This window comes from Martes martes (genome assembly GCF_963455335.1).
Source record: "Martes martes genome assembly, chromosome: 16".
In the NCBI taxonomy this organism is placed as follows: domain Eukaryota; kingdom Metazoa; phylum Chordata; class Mammalia; order Carnivora; family Mustelidae; genus Martes; species Martes martes.
Window position 1 is genome coordinate 64,246,094 of NC_137904.1, and position 14,133 is coordinate 64,260,226.

The following is a 14,133-nucleotide window of genomic DNA, read 5'->3' on the forward strand; positions in this document are numbered from 1 at the left end:
ACAGCCCGGAGTGCGGTCCGGGAACCCCTCTGTGGGCTTCTGGGGCCTTGGGTAGTGAACTCTCAGAGCTAGCTGACCAGGGCAGCACCTGCCTGCCCAGGACTCTAAAGCCCCTTGGCTCCAGGAGCACCCCCACTCCCCGGGCCCGGGCCAGCCCAGGGTCCCCGCTGTCTGCAGGTCTGGGCACTTGCCCTGAGCCTGAGGCAGCCCATCTGGCCGCGGCCGCACACTCCTGTGCTCTGTTCGTTGATCCACGCGGCCCCGTCTTTCTTCCCACACCCCCCCCCCCGCATTCGCTGCATCCCCCTTCGTTTCCTCTGCCGTGTCTGCTGAGGGTGGGGGCTTCCGGGAACCGGGCGGGCGGGAGGGGGGCTCGTTGGGAGGCAGCGCGCACGTTCCGAAAGCTTTCTATTGTGTGGTGCTCAGGGCTGGCCCCCGGAGGGACCCCTGTGGTCTCCCAGCGGGCCTGGCTGCGACTGGGGCAGGCTGCTCTAGCTGGGGGGACCTGGCTGGGGCTGTGACCCTCAGTGGACCGCTGGTCCCGGTGAATGCCCCGAGCTTCACACGTGGCCCTAGAGGCCACCACAAAAGAGGGGTGCCGCCCACCCTGTCCATCCCCTGTGGCCTTTCTGCTTACCTACGGTCCCCACCTGGTGCCCTGAGCTGCCTCCCGTTCTCCCTACAGGCAGATCTCTTCCCTGCGGCCCTCGTGCACTTCGGAGCAGAGGAACCAACCGGTGGGTGGGGGTCCTTCTCTTTGCCCGCCATGGCTGGCCAGCCCTGGGCCCAGTGTCCAGGCTCATCATATGCCCCAGAGTAGGGGATTTTCTTCCCGTCTGGGAGGGAGACCCGTGCCTGATACCCTATTCCCAGGACAGCCACCTGCCTGGGCCCCATCCCCTCCCAGAGCAGAGCAGTGGTGGGCAGGGGCCGTCTCTGTGGCCTGAGGGTGGGCTCCGTGTCCTGCAGGCCTCTTCTTGGAGCCTCGGCTGTTGGAACGCACGGTCTCCCCATCTGCAGCGGACATGCTGGTGGCCAGGTGAGCGCCCGCAGTGGGGAGCAGAGAGGCCCTGCCCCAGCACGCCAGCCATCCTGTACCCTGGCCTTTTGCCCGCAGGTGCATGTCCAGGGCTGCCGGAACCCCATCCCCGATGCCAGCCCCTGATCCTGCGCCCCTCGAGTCAGAGCCAGCGGCCGAGGCAGGGGCAGTGGGGCTCTCTGAACCCAGCCCCGGAGCGGCCCCGCCAGTCAGGAGGGATCTGGGGAAGGTCCCCAAGTGGCTGAAGCTGCCAGGTAGCGTAGCAGGGGCGCCGTGGGGAGGGAGGGGCCACCTCCTGGGGACCCGCCGGTCATCATCCCGGTGCTCGAATTGCAGCCAGCAAGAGGTGAGCGCCACCAGCCTGGACGTGCCCTGTGTGCCGGCCGCGGGACCCCTCCCCACCCTGAGCGGGAATAAAGGTGTGAGCTGCTCTCAAGACCCTCCTCTGGTCCTTTCTCCAGGAAAGGTCCCCGCTGTCCCCTGGGCCCATTGGTCCTGCCACTGGTCTGGATGGTGCTGTGTGCTGAGTTCTCGTGCTTGGGAACAAAGGCACAGGCGTCCGCACTGAGTCGCTAACTTTACCTAATTGACACCGGGAGTTACCAGTGCGAGAAAGGCCCCAGGCCGGGCTGCGTGCAGGCAGGGCCGCCCTAGCTCAGGGCACTGGGACCGGAGGACGGGGCACTTGGGGAGGGCAGGCTGGTGCCCCCGAGGCACTTCTCAGTGGCTGTGGGGCGCGGGTTCTTGCCAGCTTCCCCTTCAGGTCTGATCACTTCCACACACTCCCAGCACTTTGAAGCCCTGAGACTCCCCGAGGAGGGGGGTCAGCATGGGAAGGGGCGCAGGAAGGAGCCAGTAGTGCTAAGCCCGGGAGGGCAGCCTTGCCCTCCAGCCCATGCCCTGCTCAGGTGTGGGTCAGGCTGCCCCTGGGGGTGCTGCAGGGGCCCTCCTGATCCCCCTGGTGGGTGGGGTGACTGTTGTCTTCCCCAGGGGACTTCCTGCCCCTCTGTGTGTCCTGGCTGCAGACACTGGGTGGGTGTCAGAGCTAAAGCGAGGTGGGTACTGTGGGGCGAAGAGGCCCCCGCACTTTCAGGGGCCGCCGTACCACCCGGACCAAGCTCCTGACTGGTCTCCGCCTGCAGGCCCTGCCCATAGCGACATTCCTGGCCCAGTGGCGGCCACATGGCCTTGTATCCCATGGCAGAACCATCGTACTGTCCTCCCAGCGAGCGGCCATGTGTGTGCGGGCCCTGCCGTGGCCCTCGGCAGGCCACTCCCACGCGAGGTCCGGGTTGGCCTGCCTCGGAGCCGGGCGTCCCTTCCAGCCACGTGGATAGAGGCAGCCAGGAGGCTTTGAAGCAACTTGACTTTGGGTGACAGCCACGGAGGGGCGTGCCTGACAGTGTGTCCTGCATCGAAGGTTTATTGATAGCTCAGGGAGGCGGCTTCTGAGGGCATCAGATGGCTACACGGTCACATGGGAGCTTTGACGGCGGGGCGTCGGGCCCCCGCTGCTTCGTGGCACCTGCCTTCTCTCACACCTGTGGGCGTAAGGGGAAGCCACCTGCGCCCCTGGGTCCCCTTGGCGACCCCCCCCCCAATCTCCTGTGTCCAGGCGGTCAGCAGTAGGAGGTCACCAGGAGGAGTGAGGCATTTGCCACTACCTGGCTCAGTCTTGGGGACTGGAGAGGGGGTTCTCCAGCATCAACATCTCCTTCCCTGTCTGAAGCCAGAGGCCACAGAAATGGGGCGCAGGGCCTCGCCTTAGCTCAGACAGCAGGCTGCAGTGAGGGTGGCGGCCCCTAAAAGTCCAGGAGCTGTGGGGAGAGCAGCACTCAGAACCACGAGCCTCCAGCCCTGCTCCCGGGAGGGCGGGACGCAGGATGGGACACTGGGGCACCTACCAGCTGAGGCAGCACCTTCTCCAGCTGGTCCACGTCCACGAGAGCCAGGTCTTCTGCCTGGGCCTGCCGGACACTGCGGACGGCCGCTTCTGCCACCACATGGGAGGATGGTGAGGGGGAGAGGTGGGAGGGGACCGGCGGCTCAGAACCCTGAGCTAGCGGACACAGAGCGTTATCACTGCTGGGAGGATGGGTCAGAGGTGGGTGGGGACCCCCCCCCCGGGGACCCCCCCCCCCGCCAAGAAAACACAAGGGGACAGTGTCAGGACCGGTCTGCTGGGGGCCCCGGCTCACCCACAACGAAGATCGTCAGCAGCTCCGCCATGAGCCGCAGCGCGTCCCCGCCCACTGCAAGGAGGAGGGGAGCGAGTTGTTGGACCTGCGGCCTGCCCTCCCCTGCTGCCCTGCGTCCCCTGCTTTCCTCACTCCTGACTTGTCGCCGCCTCACGCAGGTGGCCCTCTGCCGTCCCCGAGGCCTCGGCTCCCCCCAGAGCTGCAGTGCAGGGTCACGGGCGCCTGGCAGCTCCCTGGTGTGGCCCTGCCCGCCAGCTGGTGTCACGAACCTTTGGTCTTGCCGTCCGTGAAGTGCACATGCAGCAGCTTGCTCACCAGGTCCTGGGGGGTGGGGACAGGGGCGGGCAGAGGGGTCAGCGGCCCATCACCTCCCCAACCTGCCACAGACCCCCATGGACAGTTCTACCCTGGAGAGGCCGTCTCCTGGGGCAGGGGACTGGGCAATGAGGATCCCCCGATGCCTCCAGGAGCATCACAAGTCAGACACAGGTGGGGAACAAGCGGGGGCAGCCCAGGTGCCCACCCACTGCTCTCTGGGCTCCAGTCCTTGTAGGATCCCAGGCGGTCTTGCACTCCCGACCGACCCCGGGGCTGAGGTGCTCTCCCCGAGTGGGCCCTTTGGCAGGTGTGTCCCCACCGCCAGCACAATCTAGCTGGTGCCAGACCCTGCTCTAGGCACAGGTCAACTCCCTTTGAGGTCCCTCCCTGGAGTCTCCCCCATGCGGGCCTGGGACGGCCACTGTGCGGAGCTCAGGGCTGAGCAGAGGCTGGGCTGCTCCCGTGATAGATGCTCAGGGTGAATGCGGGAAGACGGCGGGCAGAGCCTGAGCAGACATGGGTGGGGCCAAGCTCAGACTCCTCAAGGTGGGGGGCTGGAGCCCCTAGAGGACAGCACCACTCTGCAGAGCTGGGGGGTGTGGCCGGAAGAGATTCTGGGGCCAGGAGCTCCGTTTGGAAAATGCTGAGTGAAGGACACACACGACGCCCCCAAGCAGAGTGGCCGGGCAGGTGGCTGGAGTGGAGAAGAACCTTCCAGAAGATCGAAGGATGGTGAGGACTTGGGGGGTGGGCAAGGGACGTTACGGAGAGCAGGGTCCAGCCAGAAGAGGCCGTGAATGAGGAGCCAGCAGCCCCGGTGGGGAGGCAGGAGGAGCCCAGAAGTGACGTGTGGGGAAGGTGAGCTGGGGAGTGGCCATGCTCCAGCTGTAGCAGTGGGAGGCTTCGCTGCCTCACCCAGTGCAGCTCCAAGAGCAGAGCAGACGGGCAGGGGAGGGAGTGGAGGCCACGGGGCCCAGGCTCAGGAGGGTGAGAACTTGCCACGGGGTCAGGCGGAGGCAGCCTCGCCCTCCCAGCAGAGACGGTGAGAGCCTGGTGCCACCTGCGGGTCCTGCTGCTGCCTACCGAGGAGGTGCTGGGAAAGGCCCCTGAGGCTCTGCGCCCCCCCCCTGCCCCCTGCACCCTGGGGAGGGTACCCCTCAGGGCCGCTGCAGCCCAGCACCAGCTGCGTGTGGTGATTCCTGAAACAGGCCAGTGAGTGCAGGCTGTGGAGGGCAGGGCAGGCCCTGGGACCCAGTCAGCCTCTCCCCGCTGCCCGCAGGCCCTTGGGCTCCCCTCTGACCCTCCGCCCTACCTGGGACAGCCCTGCTCAAGGGTAATGATCATCACCCCAGCTCTGGCCGGAGCCCTTGGGGTGGGGACTCGGGGCTCTCCAGGTCTGCGGGTGCTCCCCTCTCCAGCACTTACAACGGGGGGACTCGTGCGACCACCGCTCTGCCAGGCCACCCTGGCCTCAGTGCCTTTGCCTTTTCAGTCACTGACCGCTGCCGGCCGAGCCGCCCTCCCGGGGGCCAAAGCAGAGAGGCCTGAAGCACAAGGCGAGCCCCAGAGCCCCCGCCTCTCCCTAAGGCAGGGGCTCCCACTGGCACTGGCGGAGCAAGGCCCCGGGCCTTCCTGGCTCACCGGCCTGCTGCCCCGCTCGGCGCCTCCCGCAGGGCCCCGTACGGTCCGCCCGCAGGGCCGCGCCGCCCGGGCAGAGCGAACGGTGAGGCTCCGGAGCGGGGCGGCTTGAGTCGGACCTAGCCCTGCCTCCGTTTCCGCACTAGCAGCACCGCACTTGCACCACGTCCGAACCGGGTGACCCTGTGTCCGGGGCCCGCAGCGCGCCGTGTCCGGGAGGGCCCGTGCGGAGCCCCCCGCCCCCCAGGAAGGGACACAGAGCGGCCAGTTTCCGCCCCGCGCGGGCGGGACGCGAAGCCCAGGGCCCCGCGGGAGGCCGCAGGCCAAAGGGAAGCCGGAGAACGTGCGGGCGGCGCGGCCACCGGCCAGCCGCCTGCAGCCGCTCGCGCCGCGCCGACGGCCAGTCCCGGGGGCCGCCCCGTCCGAGCGCCCCCCGCCCCCCGCCGCAAGCCCGGCCGCCGGCTCGGCCTCGGGGGACGCGGGCGCACGACCCCACCCGCGGAGGGCCGAGGGCGCGACTCCGGGAGCGGGAGTCCCGCGTGGGGCCGGCTCGCGGCGCCCCCCGCCCCGCCCGGCCGCCCCCCGCCCCGCCCGGCCGCCCCGCCGCCCCGCCGCCCTCTCACTTTCCGGAAGCCGCCGCCAGCTCCTTCCATGACAGTCGCCCCGGCGCGCCCTCCACAAACCCGGGAGCCCCCAGCCAGTCCGCCCTGAGCGCGCCCTCCGAAGCCCCGCCCCCGCTCCTCCAGCCAATCATCCCGGAGCGCGCCTCCCGCGGCCCCGCCCCTCAGACCCCGCCCTCCGTGGGCCCGCAGCGCGTGCCCGCCCCCTCGTCCCTATTGGTCCGCGGCGAGAAACGCGCGCTTTCCCCCTCCCACCCGCCGCCCCACGCAAAGCCTCCTGGGAGTTGCAGTTTCCGCCCGCCCTTCCCGGCGCGTCCCGCTCTTCCTGGATACTGAGGCTTCGCGGCGGCCGCGCGGACCCGCGGCGGGGGAGTAGGGTCCGAAGCGCGTGGGCTGGGTTCCTGGGGTCCCGCCCCGCCGCGGGAGAGCCGTCTGCGAGGGGCCCTCATCCCCGCCGCCTGGCGGACTCCCCGGTTCCCTGCGGGAGCGGCCCCTGCCCACCCCCCCTCCTCCCCGCCGTCATGGGGTCTCCCTCCTGGAGAACCAGTTCGGTTTGTCCCTCGGTGCGCGGCTGCTGAGGACCTCGGGGCCCTCGTGCTCCACCCTGAGCTGCCCGGCGCCGTAGGCCCCCACGGGAGAGGCCCTTAGGGAGGGGGCCGGGCAGCGCCCGCGGGCCCGCGGCGAGGCGCGTCCCTACGAGCGTGCCATGGAGGAGTTCCGGCACTGCTACAGCCGGCTGTGCCGGGAGAGCGGGGCCGAGCCCCAGGAGGCTGTCCTGCAGAAACTGCAGGAGCTGCCGCGGGGCCGGCTGGACCTGGCCGCCCAGAGCCTGACGGTGGACACCTGCCGGGCCTTGGGCAAGCTGCTGCAGAAGGAGGCCCTGCTGACGGAGCTCATCCTGAGCGACTGCATGCTGAGCGAGGAAGGTGGGCACCCGAGCCCAGGCGGGGGCAGGCAACCCTCGGGACCCGAGAGCCGCGCCTGGGCTGTGGCAGCCTGGCCTTGCCCTGCTTTGCGCATGGCCCTCGTTCCTTGGCAGCCTCTGGCAGAGAGCTCTTCCTTCGCCCCAGACCTTGCCTTTGTGAGGTTTCTGTTCTTCTGCACCGTATGTACTTAAAGGCAGCAGCGGTGTCCCTGGCAGCAGGGGACAGGTTCTCTTTGTAACAGAGAAACCTTATCTTCCCCTGACTTAGCAGAGGCCTCGTGTGCTGGAGAGCGTGAGGCTGGTAGCCCGGCTCTGAGCCTAGCACAGACTGCAGATGTTTCAAAGCTGGCAGTGAGCAGGGCAACTCATTCCTGGCATGAATCCTGACCATGGAGGGCCACTGGGACAGTCCTCTCTCTCCTACGTCTGGGTTGCTGCTCCAAGCTGGAGCCCGTAGGGAGGAGCTCAGGGACACAGAATGACAGCCGTACTCCCTTACAGGGGCCACACTGCTGCTCCAGGGGCTGTGTGCCAACACCATTGTGCGGTTTCTAGATCTAAAGGTGAGCAGGTCTGCACTCGGGGGCGTACTGCTTGAGACCGGAGTGGGGGTGCGGCGGGTGGGGGGAGATTTGAGTGTCCCGGCAGCCTGAAAATCTGGATGGTGGCCAGAGACAGTGTCTCTAAGTACTCTTGGCACACAGGGCTCCACACGGATTTCTGATGGTCTTGATGGGGTGGGTGGTGATTGGAGGTCAGGAATGCGAGTTCCAGACTGTTCACATGAACAGACAATGAACCTGCACCAGGAGGCCCCCTACGGCCCGGGACAGCAGCACCTGAAAGGAGCTGCACCTGGTGCCGGGAGCGGTCCCCCTGGCCTCATCCGCTGCCTGACCAGGGCCCTGTGGGGTGTGGACGTGGCATTTAGAGCCCAGCCTGTGACGACACGGAACTAACCAGCCTGCGTCTTCCTGCTCCAGGGCAATAACCTCCAAGCTGCGGGCACCGAGGCTCTGGGACTACTTCTCCGACAGAACAAGTCCATTCAGAGGTAAAGTGTGGTCCGGGCCCCTGCCCTCTCCGCCGGCCCCCAGCACCGCCCACCCCCATGAGTCGTTCGGGGTCGGCTCAGGGACATTATATAGCCTGAGAGCGTCATCTCCAGGCTGGTCGTCTGTGTCTCCCGTCCAGCAGTAGGGAGTTGGCAAGTATCAGTTACTCACATGGCTTCAGCCTTTCTGCCCGAGACCCTGAACCCTGCACCTCCCCTCTGGTCCCTGTGACCACAGGGTGCTCCTTGGGGCCACACAGCTCACGGCCACCTTTCCTGCAGCCTCACGCTCGAGTGGAACAACCTGGGCACGTGGGAAGATGCCTTTGCCGCCTTCTGCGGGGCCCTGGCAGGCAATGGCACCCTCCGGCAGCTCGACCTCCGCAACAACCAGATCAGCCACAAGGGCGCGGAGGAGCTGGCCTCGGCCCTGACCTGTAATGCCAGCCTCCAGCAGCTGGGTGAGGCCGCCCTGCACTGGCCTTCTCTGCCAGGCCTGCGGTCTGGGGCCCCAGCCACTGCTCCCTCAGTCTCCCTGCTGCCGCTTTCCCTTGCTGCTGCTTTGGTCCTCCGGAAGCAAGGGGGCAGGAAGGTGTTGTGGGGAGGTTGCCGGGGAGCAGGGCTCCTGCAAGGAGGACCCTCCCCCGAAGAAAGCATCCCGGGCTGGGCCGGCTCTGTCCAGGTGCGCTCCATCTGGTGATAGCAGGTTTCCCTCCAGACCTGCGCTGGAATAACATCGGCCTCCTGGGGGGCCGGGCCCTGGTGAACTCTCTGCCCCGCAACAGAGCCCTGTGGAGGCTGGAGCTAGCTGGGAACAACGTCCCAGGCGACGTCCTCAGAGCCGTGGGTACGCGCGCAGGGCCACCAGCCACCGCGGGAGGGGTGGCTCGGGGCTCAGGACAGGGATGTGTCCAGGCATCGGGAGGCAGCCTAAATCAGACACGGGAAGGAGAGGGAGAAGGGAGGGGTGTGGTGTGGCGAGCTGGCGGCGCTCTGCCTTGCCCTGCTCTGAGCTCCCCTCAGTGTGTGCACCCCTCCTCAGCCCCGCCAGCCGACCCTGGCACAGACGAAGAAGCGGAGGCACCGTGGCTTGGGGCCTCGAGGGCCACGCCCATGCCTTGGTGGCCCAGCCACAGCTGGAAGGGGCCTTCTCGGCATCTGCTCCCGCGCCCCAGAGTTCATGGCTGTGCGTGGGAGCTCTGTGGGTGTGGGGCCCGCCTGGCTCCATGGTCCCTTCCCCTCAGCGACCCCGACAACTCAGCCCCAAGCCCAGTAGAACACTGTGTCGCTCCGCGTGGCTACTGTCCTGCTGGTAGTGCCAGCCGCCCCGGGGCGTGAGCTCAGACTGGAACCCTAACCCTAACCCTAACCCTGCTGGGCCGGCCTGGCCTGTGTCGTCATCCCCAACTTCTGCTAGTGCCCTAGCTTTTGGCGGGCTCCTCTCCAAATGCTGCCTGAATCCCTCCAGAACACGGGAGTTGAGCATGACATTCAGTTCTTATAAGTCGAACAGTGGACTCTGACCTTGGGGATGGAGCCCAGGTGCCCCAGGAAAATCCCCATGTCTGGCAGCTGAGCAGTCTCCCCGCCTCTCCCCATGTGTGTGCCCCCCTGCACATGTGCCTCCGTGGCTCCCGGCCCCACCATTACCCCCGTCCCTACCCCTACTGAAGCCCTCCCCTCCTAGCACAGTCTCATTCGAGGGGCGAGACTGCAGACGGGGTTGGTTCTCCGACGACTGGCTTCCAGGCCCAGGGCTGGGCTAACTGTTGGCCCCCTCGAGGGCTGAGGAGCCCCCTCAGTGGATCGCTGGGCTCTTTCCCATAGAGCAAGCCATGGACCGCAACCGGGAGCGGCAGACCACTTCCCGAGAGAACCAGGCCCGCACCCACGTGCTCAGCAAGGAGGTACAGCACCTCCAGGAAGAGAAGTCCAGGCAGGTGAGGACAGCACTGCTTCTGACCGCAGAGCCTCTCCAGCTACGTGGACGCAGGGCCCGCCTCGGTTCCGGCCGGCCGTCTTCCTCTGCGCCCGAGGGTTTTTCTGAGTGGCCAGTACTCAAGCCCGAGAGGCAGCCTTTTGGTCTGACTTCCGGCCGGGTGGGTGGGCAGGTGGGCCTCCCTGTGTGGGAGCCCTGTCCCCCTCCCAGACAAGGCAAATGCTTTTCTGTTCTGCTTTTTGCGGGTGTCTGCTCTCCGTCCTGCTTGACCGGGGCGATAAGCAGGCTCCAGGCCCTGACGGGGCTCTGGCTGGCTCTGTCCCCAGTTCCTGGACTTGATGGAGACGATCGACAAGCAGAGAAAAGAGATAGCCAGGAGCAGCAGGTGAGCGCGGCCCCAGGGCCACAGAGGCACAGCTCCGGAGGGCAGTGGGCCTGAGGGTTCAGCCCCGACTCCGGCCTCGTGGGGTGACGGACCCTGAGCTTTGTCACCTGCCCACCGACGAGAGGGTAGCATGTGCTTGCCCAGCACGCTGGCTGGAGGGTTGCGGCTGGCACTGAGAACCTCCCCGGCTGCCCCTGGAGCGCTGTGGAAGGGGGAGGAGCAGCGGCCGGTACCCGAGCCCGGGGGGGCCTGGCCGCGCTCCGAGGTGGGGGTTCTCGGGCCTACCTCTCTGCTTACAGGGCGTCGGCCGCACGTGTGGAGCAGCTTCAGGAAGCCCTGAACGAGAGACATTCCGTCATCAACGCCCTCAAGGCCAAGTAAGTGGGGTGGAGGGCACGAGCGTGGGGGAGGGGTGGCTCCGGAACATTTTAGAGACCTGTCCGTGGGCAGAAAAGAGGGATACACACAGGAGCCCTAGACGCCAGTGTACAAAGTTGAGGTGGGAGACCACTTGGTTGGTAATCCCGGAAGACTTCTTGAAGGAGGCGAGCTCTAGCTGAGTTGACTAGTGGTTGGCAAGAACGAGAACAGTGGTGCCTTTGCAAGGCTCCAGGTGCAGCTGGGGGGCGCTGGCTTTTCCCTCCTTGCAGGCTGCAGATGGCGGAGGCCGCCCAGGCTCTGTCCGAGCAGAAGGCCCAGAGCCTGGGGGAGCTCTTGGCCGCCGCAGAGCAGGAGCAGCAGAGCCTGGCGCAGAGGCAGGCGAAGGAGCACAGGCTAGAGCAGCAGGTGAGCAGGGAGGGGTGGGCGACTGGGCAGGCGATGCCTGCCGGGGTGACCGGTGGTGACCGGTGCCCTGTCACCCGCAGGAGGCAGCAGAGCGGGAGTCTAAGCTCCTCAGAGACTTATCCGCTGCCAACGAGAAGAACCTGCTTCTGCGAAACCAGGTATGGGGATGTGGGGCCAGGCCTCCTGGGAGGCGGGGGCAGGGCCCACGGGGCAGGGACCGGGGCCGATGCTGCCCGTCCATGGTGCTGGCTCCCCAGGTGGACGAGCTGGAGCGGAAGGTGAGGTCTCGGCAGGAGCAGCTGTTCCTGGCCCGGCAGGAGCTGAGCAGCGCGACGGCGGAGCTGAAGATGCGGGCCAGCCAGGCCGAGGGTGGGCACCTGCCGGCAGCTGAGGGCCCAGAGAGGGGAGGACAGGGCGCGAGGGCCCCCCAGGGAGTCCCACCCATGCTCTCCCCCCTGGGCTTTCAGAGCGTCTGGAACTGGAGAAGAAACGGTCCCGACAGAGCTTAGAAGACTTGGAGCAGCTGCGGGCCAAGGAGGTGCTTGTTAATGACACCACCGGCCCCTGCTGCCCCTGCTGTCCGTCCAGGGTGGCATGGTGTCCCCCGTGCAGACCCCTGGCTGTGCGCCCCTGACAGCCTCGGGGTGCCGGCTGGTCGTTCTTTGCCAGCCCCAGCAGATGACAGACCCAGAAACTCCCGACCAGCTTCTAGAAAGCACGCTAGCGCCAGCTGCCACCTGGGTGTGGCACTGGGATGTGTCCTCCATCCTTGTTTCCTCCAAAGCGATAAGGAGCAGCCCCTCCGGGAGGAAAGTGTCCCCAGGACTCGCCTGCCACGGGGTGGGGGTTCCATGAGGGGACATAAGCTGGGGAGCTAGTCTTCCAGCCCTGTTCTGCCCCCTCACCTGGGCAGGTGGAACACGTGACTCGTCACCTGGAAGAGAGTGAGAGGGCCATGCAGGAAAGGGTACAGAGGCTGGAGGCCTCCCGCCTATCCCTGGAGGAGGTGAGCATGTGCTGGCTGGGTGCCAGGCCCTGCCCTTCCCTGGGGCACCCCTTCTGTGGTCTCAGAACCCCATCAGGACCACCCACCAAGAGCCCTGAGGCCAGAGGGACTTAATGCAGTGGGACGTGGGATCCCTCAGCCATAGCAACCCCGCCTAGTGAGCGAGGCTCTCGGGAGGCTGGAGCAGGGGTACCCCCAGTACTCCCAGACGAGTCCCTGGCCAGGGCAGGGCAGGCCCAGTGGGTCACTGTGTGTGGTGCAGGAGCTGAGCCGGGTGAAGGCAGCGGCTCTCAGCGAGCGTGGCCAGGCTGAGGAGGAGCTCATCAAGGCCAAGAACCAAGTCCGTCTGGAAGAGGTGAGCCCGAGGCCGGGCAAGCTGGAGCTTGCTGCGTGCAGTGCCTGCCGGGCAGTGAGGCCTGAGGGGCTGAAGTGCACAGGCCAGACCCAGATTTGTGGCTCAGTCATGGGAGGTGAGGGACAGGAGCCCCAAGGGTACAGGGGCAGATAGGAGTCTGAGCAGGTCAGGTCTAGGATCATATCCAACCCCCCTACAAAGAGCCACTGACGACCGGCCCCGGGATGGGGGAAGGGGTTTGCATGGCCAAAGCCAGGACCCAGAGGGCAGAATGGTCAGCCTGGGAGAGGGCGACTCCCGTAGCCTAGTTCAAGTGGAGCCTGTTCAGAGAACGCATCGGAGGCGGCCTCCGTGTCGCACGTGAAAGCCCCCTCTGGCTGAGCAGGGGGGTCCCTCCCAGCCCTGTGAGCCCAGGGCCACACGCAGGGAAGCAGCAGGCGGGCTTGGGCCCACCCCTCGTTGCTCACCAGCCCCCCTCCCTTCAACAGCAGCAGCGCCTGGCTCACCTGGAGGAGAAGCTGCGGCTGCTGGCGCAGGCCCGGGATGAGGCTCAGAGCGCCTGCCTGCAGCAGAGACAGACGGTGGCCGATGCCCAGGCCCGGGCCAGCCAGCTGGGCCTGCAGGTGGAAGGCCTGAGGCGGCGCCTGGAGGAGCTGCAGCAGGTACGCAGGACTTAGAGGGAAGCACCCCCCCCCCGGCTTCCAGCCCCCCTCTCACCCCCGTGTCTGGCAGGAACTGAGCCACAAGGACCAAGAGAAGGTGGCGGAGGTGAGCAGGGTCCGGGTGGAGCTGCAGGAGCAGAACGGCCGCCTACAGGCAGAGCTGGCGGCCCAGGAGGCGCTGAGAGAGAAGGTGGCGGCCCTGGAGCGCCGGCTGAAAGGTGAGCTGAGCTTGGCGGGACCCGTTCTCCTGGGTGACCCGAGGGGCGGCCAGGCTGCAGCGCCGGGCAGTGCCCATGCCACCGGGCAGTGTCCGCATCTCCGAGCCCATCCCCCCCACCCCCCGCCGGCGGCTCTGCCCACCTCCCGAGGGCCTGGGGTCCAGGGCGGGCCCTGAGCCGGTACCGCCCCCACCGGAGTTTCTTGTCCCGCAGTGATCGCAAGTGACCACCGGGAGGCGCTTCTGGACAGGGAGAGTGAGAACGCCTCTCTCCGGGAGAAACTTCGGCTCAAGGAGGCCGAGATCGCCCGGATCCGGGAGGAGGAGGTCCAGAGGGCCAGCTTCCTGCAAAATGCTGTCCTGGCTTACGTGCAGGGGTCTCCTCTGAGGGCTCTGAGCCCGCAGAAGTGAAGGGAGGCAGGAGCCTGGGGGGGAGGCAGGAAGGCAGCACCTCCCAGAGGTCTGTGGGTCCCATCCCTGTCCGTCACTTTCTTAAAACAGCCTGGCAGGGAGTGTGCTGCTGGGACCTGGGGCTGGTGGGATCAGTGAGTGGGGACCGCTGCTGCTCACCACCGGGGTGCCTGGCTCCGCGAGCCCAGGGCGGCTGGCCACGACGTCTGGAGTGAGCACCACCCCCCCAACCCCGCGCTCCCCGAGTCCTTCCTCCAGTCCCCAGGAACATGAATCACACATGGGGGAAGAAAACCCGAAAGAGCCGTCCCTGCTCCACGGCAGCCCCTTCTCGCTGGCGGTCAGCCCGCGAAACGTACCCACACAGGCCCCTTTCACAACTGACCGTGCCTGGCCGCTGCCCCGTCTGCTGGTTTCTTGAAATACAGAACTTTTGCAATTTGTGATACATTCTGGGCTGGTACCTTTTCCCACGTTTGTGCGCCGATGCCCCAGGCACCCTCTGCCCCAGCCCTGGAAGGAAGACCGTCCGGGTGCATCTGGGTGGCCTTTCCCTCCTGCCCACGGTGGGGGTGGGGGC

General features: G+C 67.1%; 3 protein-coding genes across 13 annotated transcripts in view; 2 read left to right on the forward strand and 1 right to left on the reverse strand.

Moving 5' to 3' along the window:
- The window catches only part of ASPSCR1 (ASPSCR1 tether for SLC2A4, UBX domain containing), a 24,812-nt gene extending 22,589 nt beyond the window's left edge, over positions 1-2,223 (forward strand). For 2 of the 5 annotated variants that reach the window (XM_080825485.1, XM_080825487.1), the window contains exons 13-16: positions 686-737; positions 970-1,039; positions 1,118-1,293; positions 1,376-1,475. In XM_080825485.1, the coding sequence (XP_080681611.1) occupies positions 686-737; positions 970-1,039; positions 1,118-1,293; positions 1,376-1,389 (312 nt within the window). In that variant the 3' untranslated portion in view covers positions 1,390-1,475. Of the gene's footprint in view, positions 1-685; positions 738-969; positions 1,040-1,117; positions 1,294-1,375; positions 1,476-2,181 lie in introns of those variants that run through there. The other 3 variants (XR_013968105.1, XR_013968104.1, XM_080825486.1) reach the window with 3 other exon arrangements.
- Positions 1,601-5,970, reverse strand: CENPX (centromere protein X). Of its 5 annotated transcripts, none has more exons than XR_013968107.1 (6): positions 5,817-5,966; positions 3,507-3,558; positions 3,238-3,291; positions 2,944-3,032; positions 2,704-2,856; positions 2,405-2,580 (listed from the first exon to the last, which is right to left on the reverse strand). XR_013968107.1 is itself a non-coding variant. In XM_080825576.1 (5 exons), exons 1-5 carry the CDS (start codon positions 5,844-5,846, stop codon positions 2,842-2,844), a joined length of 240 nt encoding a protein of 79 aa, XP_080681702.1. In that variant the 5' UTR covers positions 5,847-5,965; the 3' UTR covers positions 1,601-2,841. The 5 variants fall into 5 exon arrangements, 2 of the variants coding, with proteins under 2 accessions (XP_080681702.1, XP_080681701.1); XR_013968108.1 differs by having other exon boundaries at positions 2,438-2,603; XR_013968109.1 differs by having other exon boundaries at positions 2,442-2,580; positions 2,944-3,098; positions 5,817-5,970.
- Positions 5,971-6,118: 148 nt separating this feature from the next.
- Positions 6,119-14,003, forward strand: LRRC45 (leucine rich repeat containing 45). Of its 3 annotated transcripts, none has more exons than XM_080825476.1 (17): positions 6,119-6,739; positions 7,240-7,301; positions 7,722-7,792; positions 8,075-8,253; positions 8,511-8,639; positions 9,620-9,732; positions 10,058-10,116; positions 10,416-10,493; positions 10,767-10,902; positions 10,983-11,060; positions 11,160-11,271; positions 11,370-11,440; positions 11,816-11,908; positions 12,171-12,263; positions 12,752-12,925; positions 12,996-13,143; positions 13,357-14,002. In XM_080825476.1, the coding sequence occupies exons 1-17, from the start codon at positions 6,520-6,522 to the stop codon at positions 13,551-13,553; spliced, it is 2,013 nt and encodes a 670-aa protein (XP_080681602.1). In that variant the 5' UTR covers positions 6,119-6,519; the 3' UTR covers positions 13,554-14,002. The 3 variants fall into 3 exon arrangements, with proteins under 3 accessions (XP_080681602.1, XP_080681601.1, XP_080681600.1); XM_080825475.1 differs by having other exon boundaries at positions 6,384-6,739; positions 8,475-8,639; positions 12,755-12,925; positions 13,357-14,003; XM_080825474.1 differs by having other exon boundaries at positions 6,384-6,739; positions 8,475-8,639.
- Positions 14,004-14,133: the final 130 nt, after the last annotated feature.

Excerpts from the sequence above, each read along its gene's own strand:
- CENPX (XM_080825575.1), bottom strand. The coding sequence starts at position 5,846 with ATGGAAGGAGCTGGCGGCGGCTTCCGGAAA. Across the intron at positions 3,292-3,506 it reads CACGGACGGCAAGACCAAAG|TGGGCGGGGACGCGCTGCGG; the intron begins GTTCGTGACACC and ends TCCTCCTTGCAG. Across the intron at positions 3,099-3,237 it reads GCTGACGATCTTCGTTGTGG|CTCAGGGTTCTGAGCCGCCG; the intron begins GTGAGCCGGGGC and ends TGTGTCCGCTAG.
- LRRC45 (XM_080825474.1), top strand. The coding sequence starts at position 6,520 with ATGGAGGAGTTCCGGCACTGCTACAGCCGGCTGTGCCGGGAGAGCGGG. Across the intron at positions 7,793-8,074 it reads CAGAACAAGTCCATTCAGAG|CCTCACGCTCGAGTGGAACA; the intron begins GTAAAGTGTGGT and ends CCTTTCCTGCAG. Across the intron at positions 8,640-9,619 it reads CGACGTCCTCAGAGCCGTGG|AGCAAGCCATGGACCGCAAC; the intron begins GTACGCGCGCAG and ends TCTTTCCCATAG.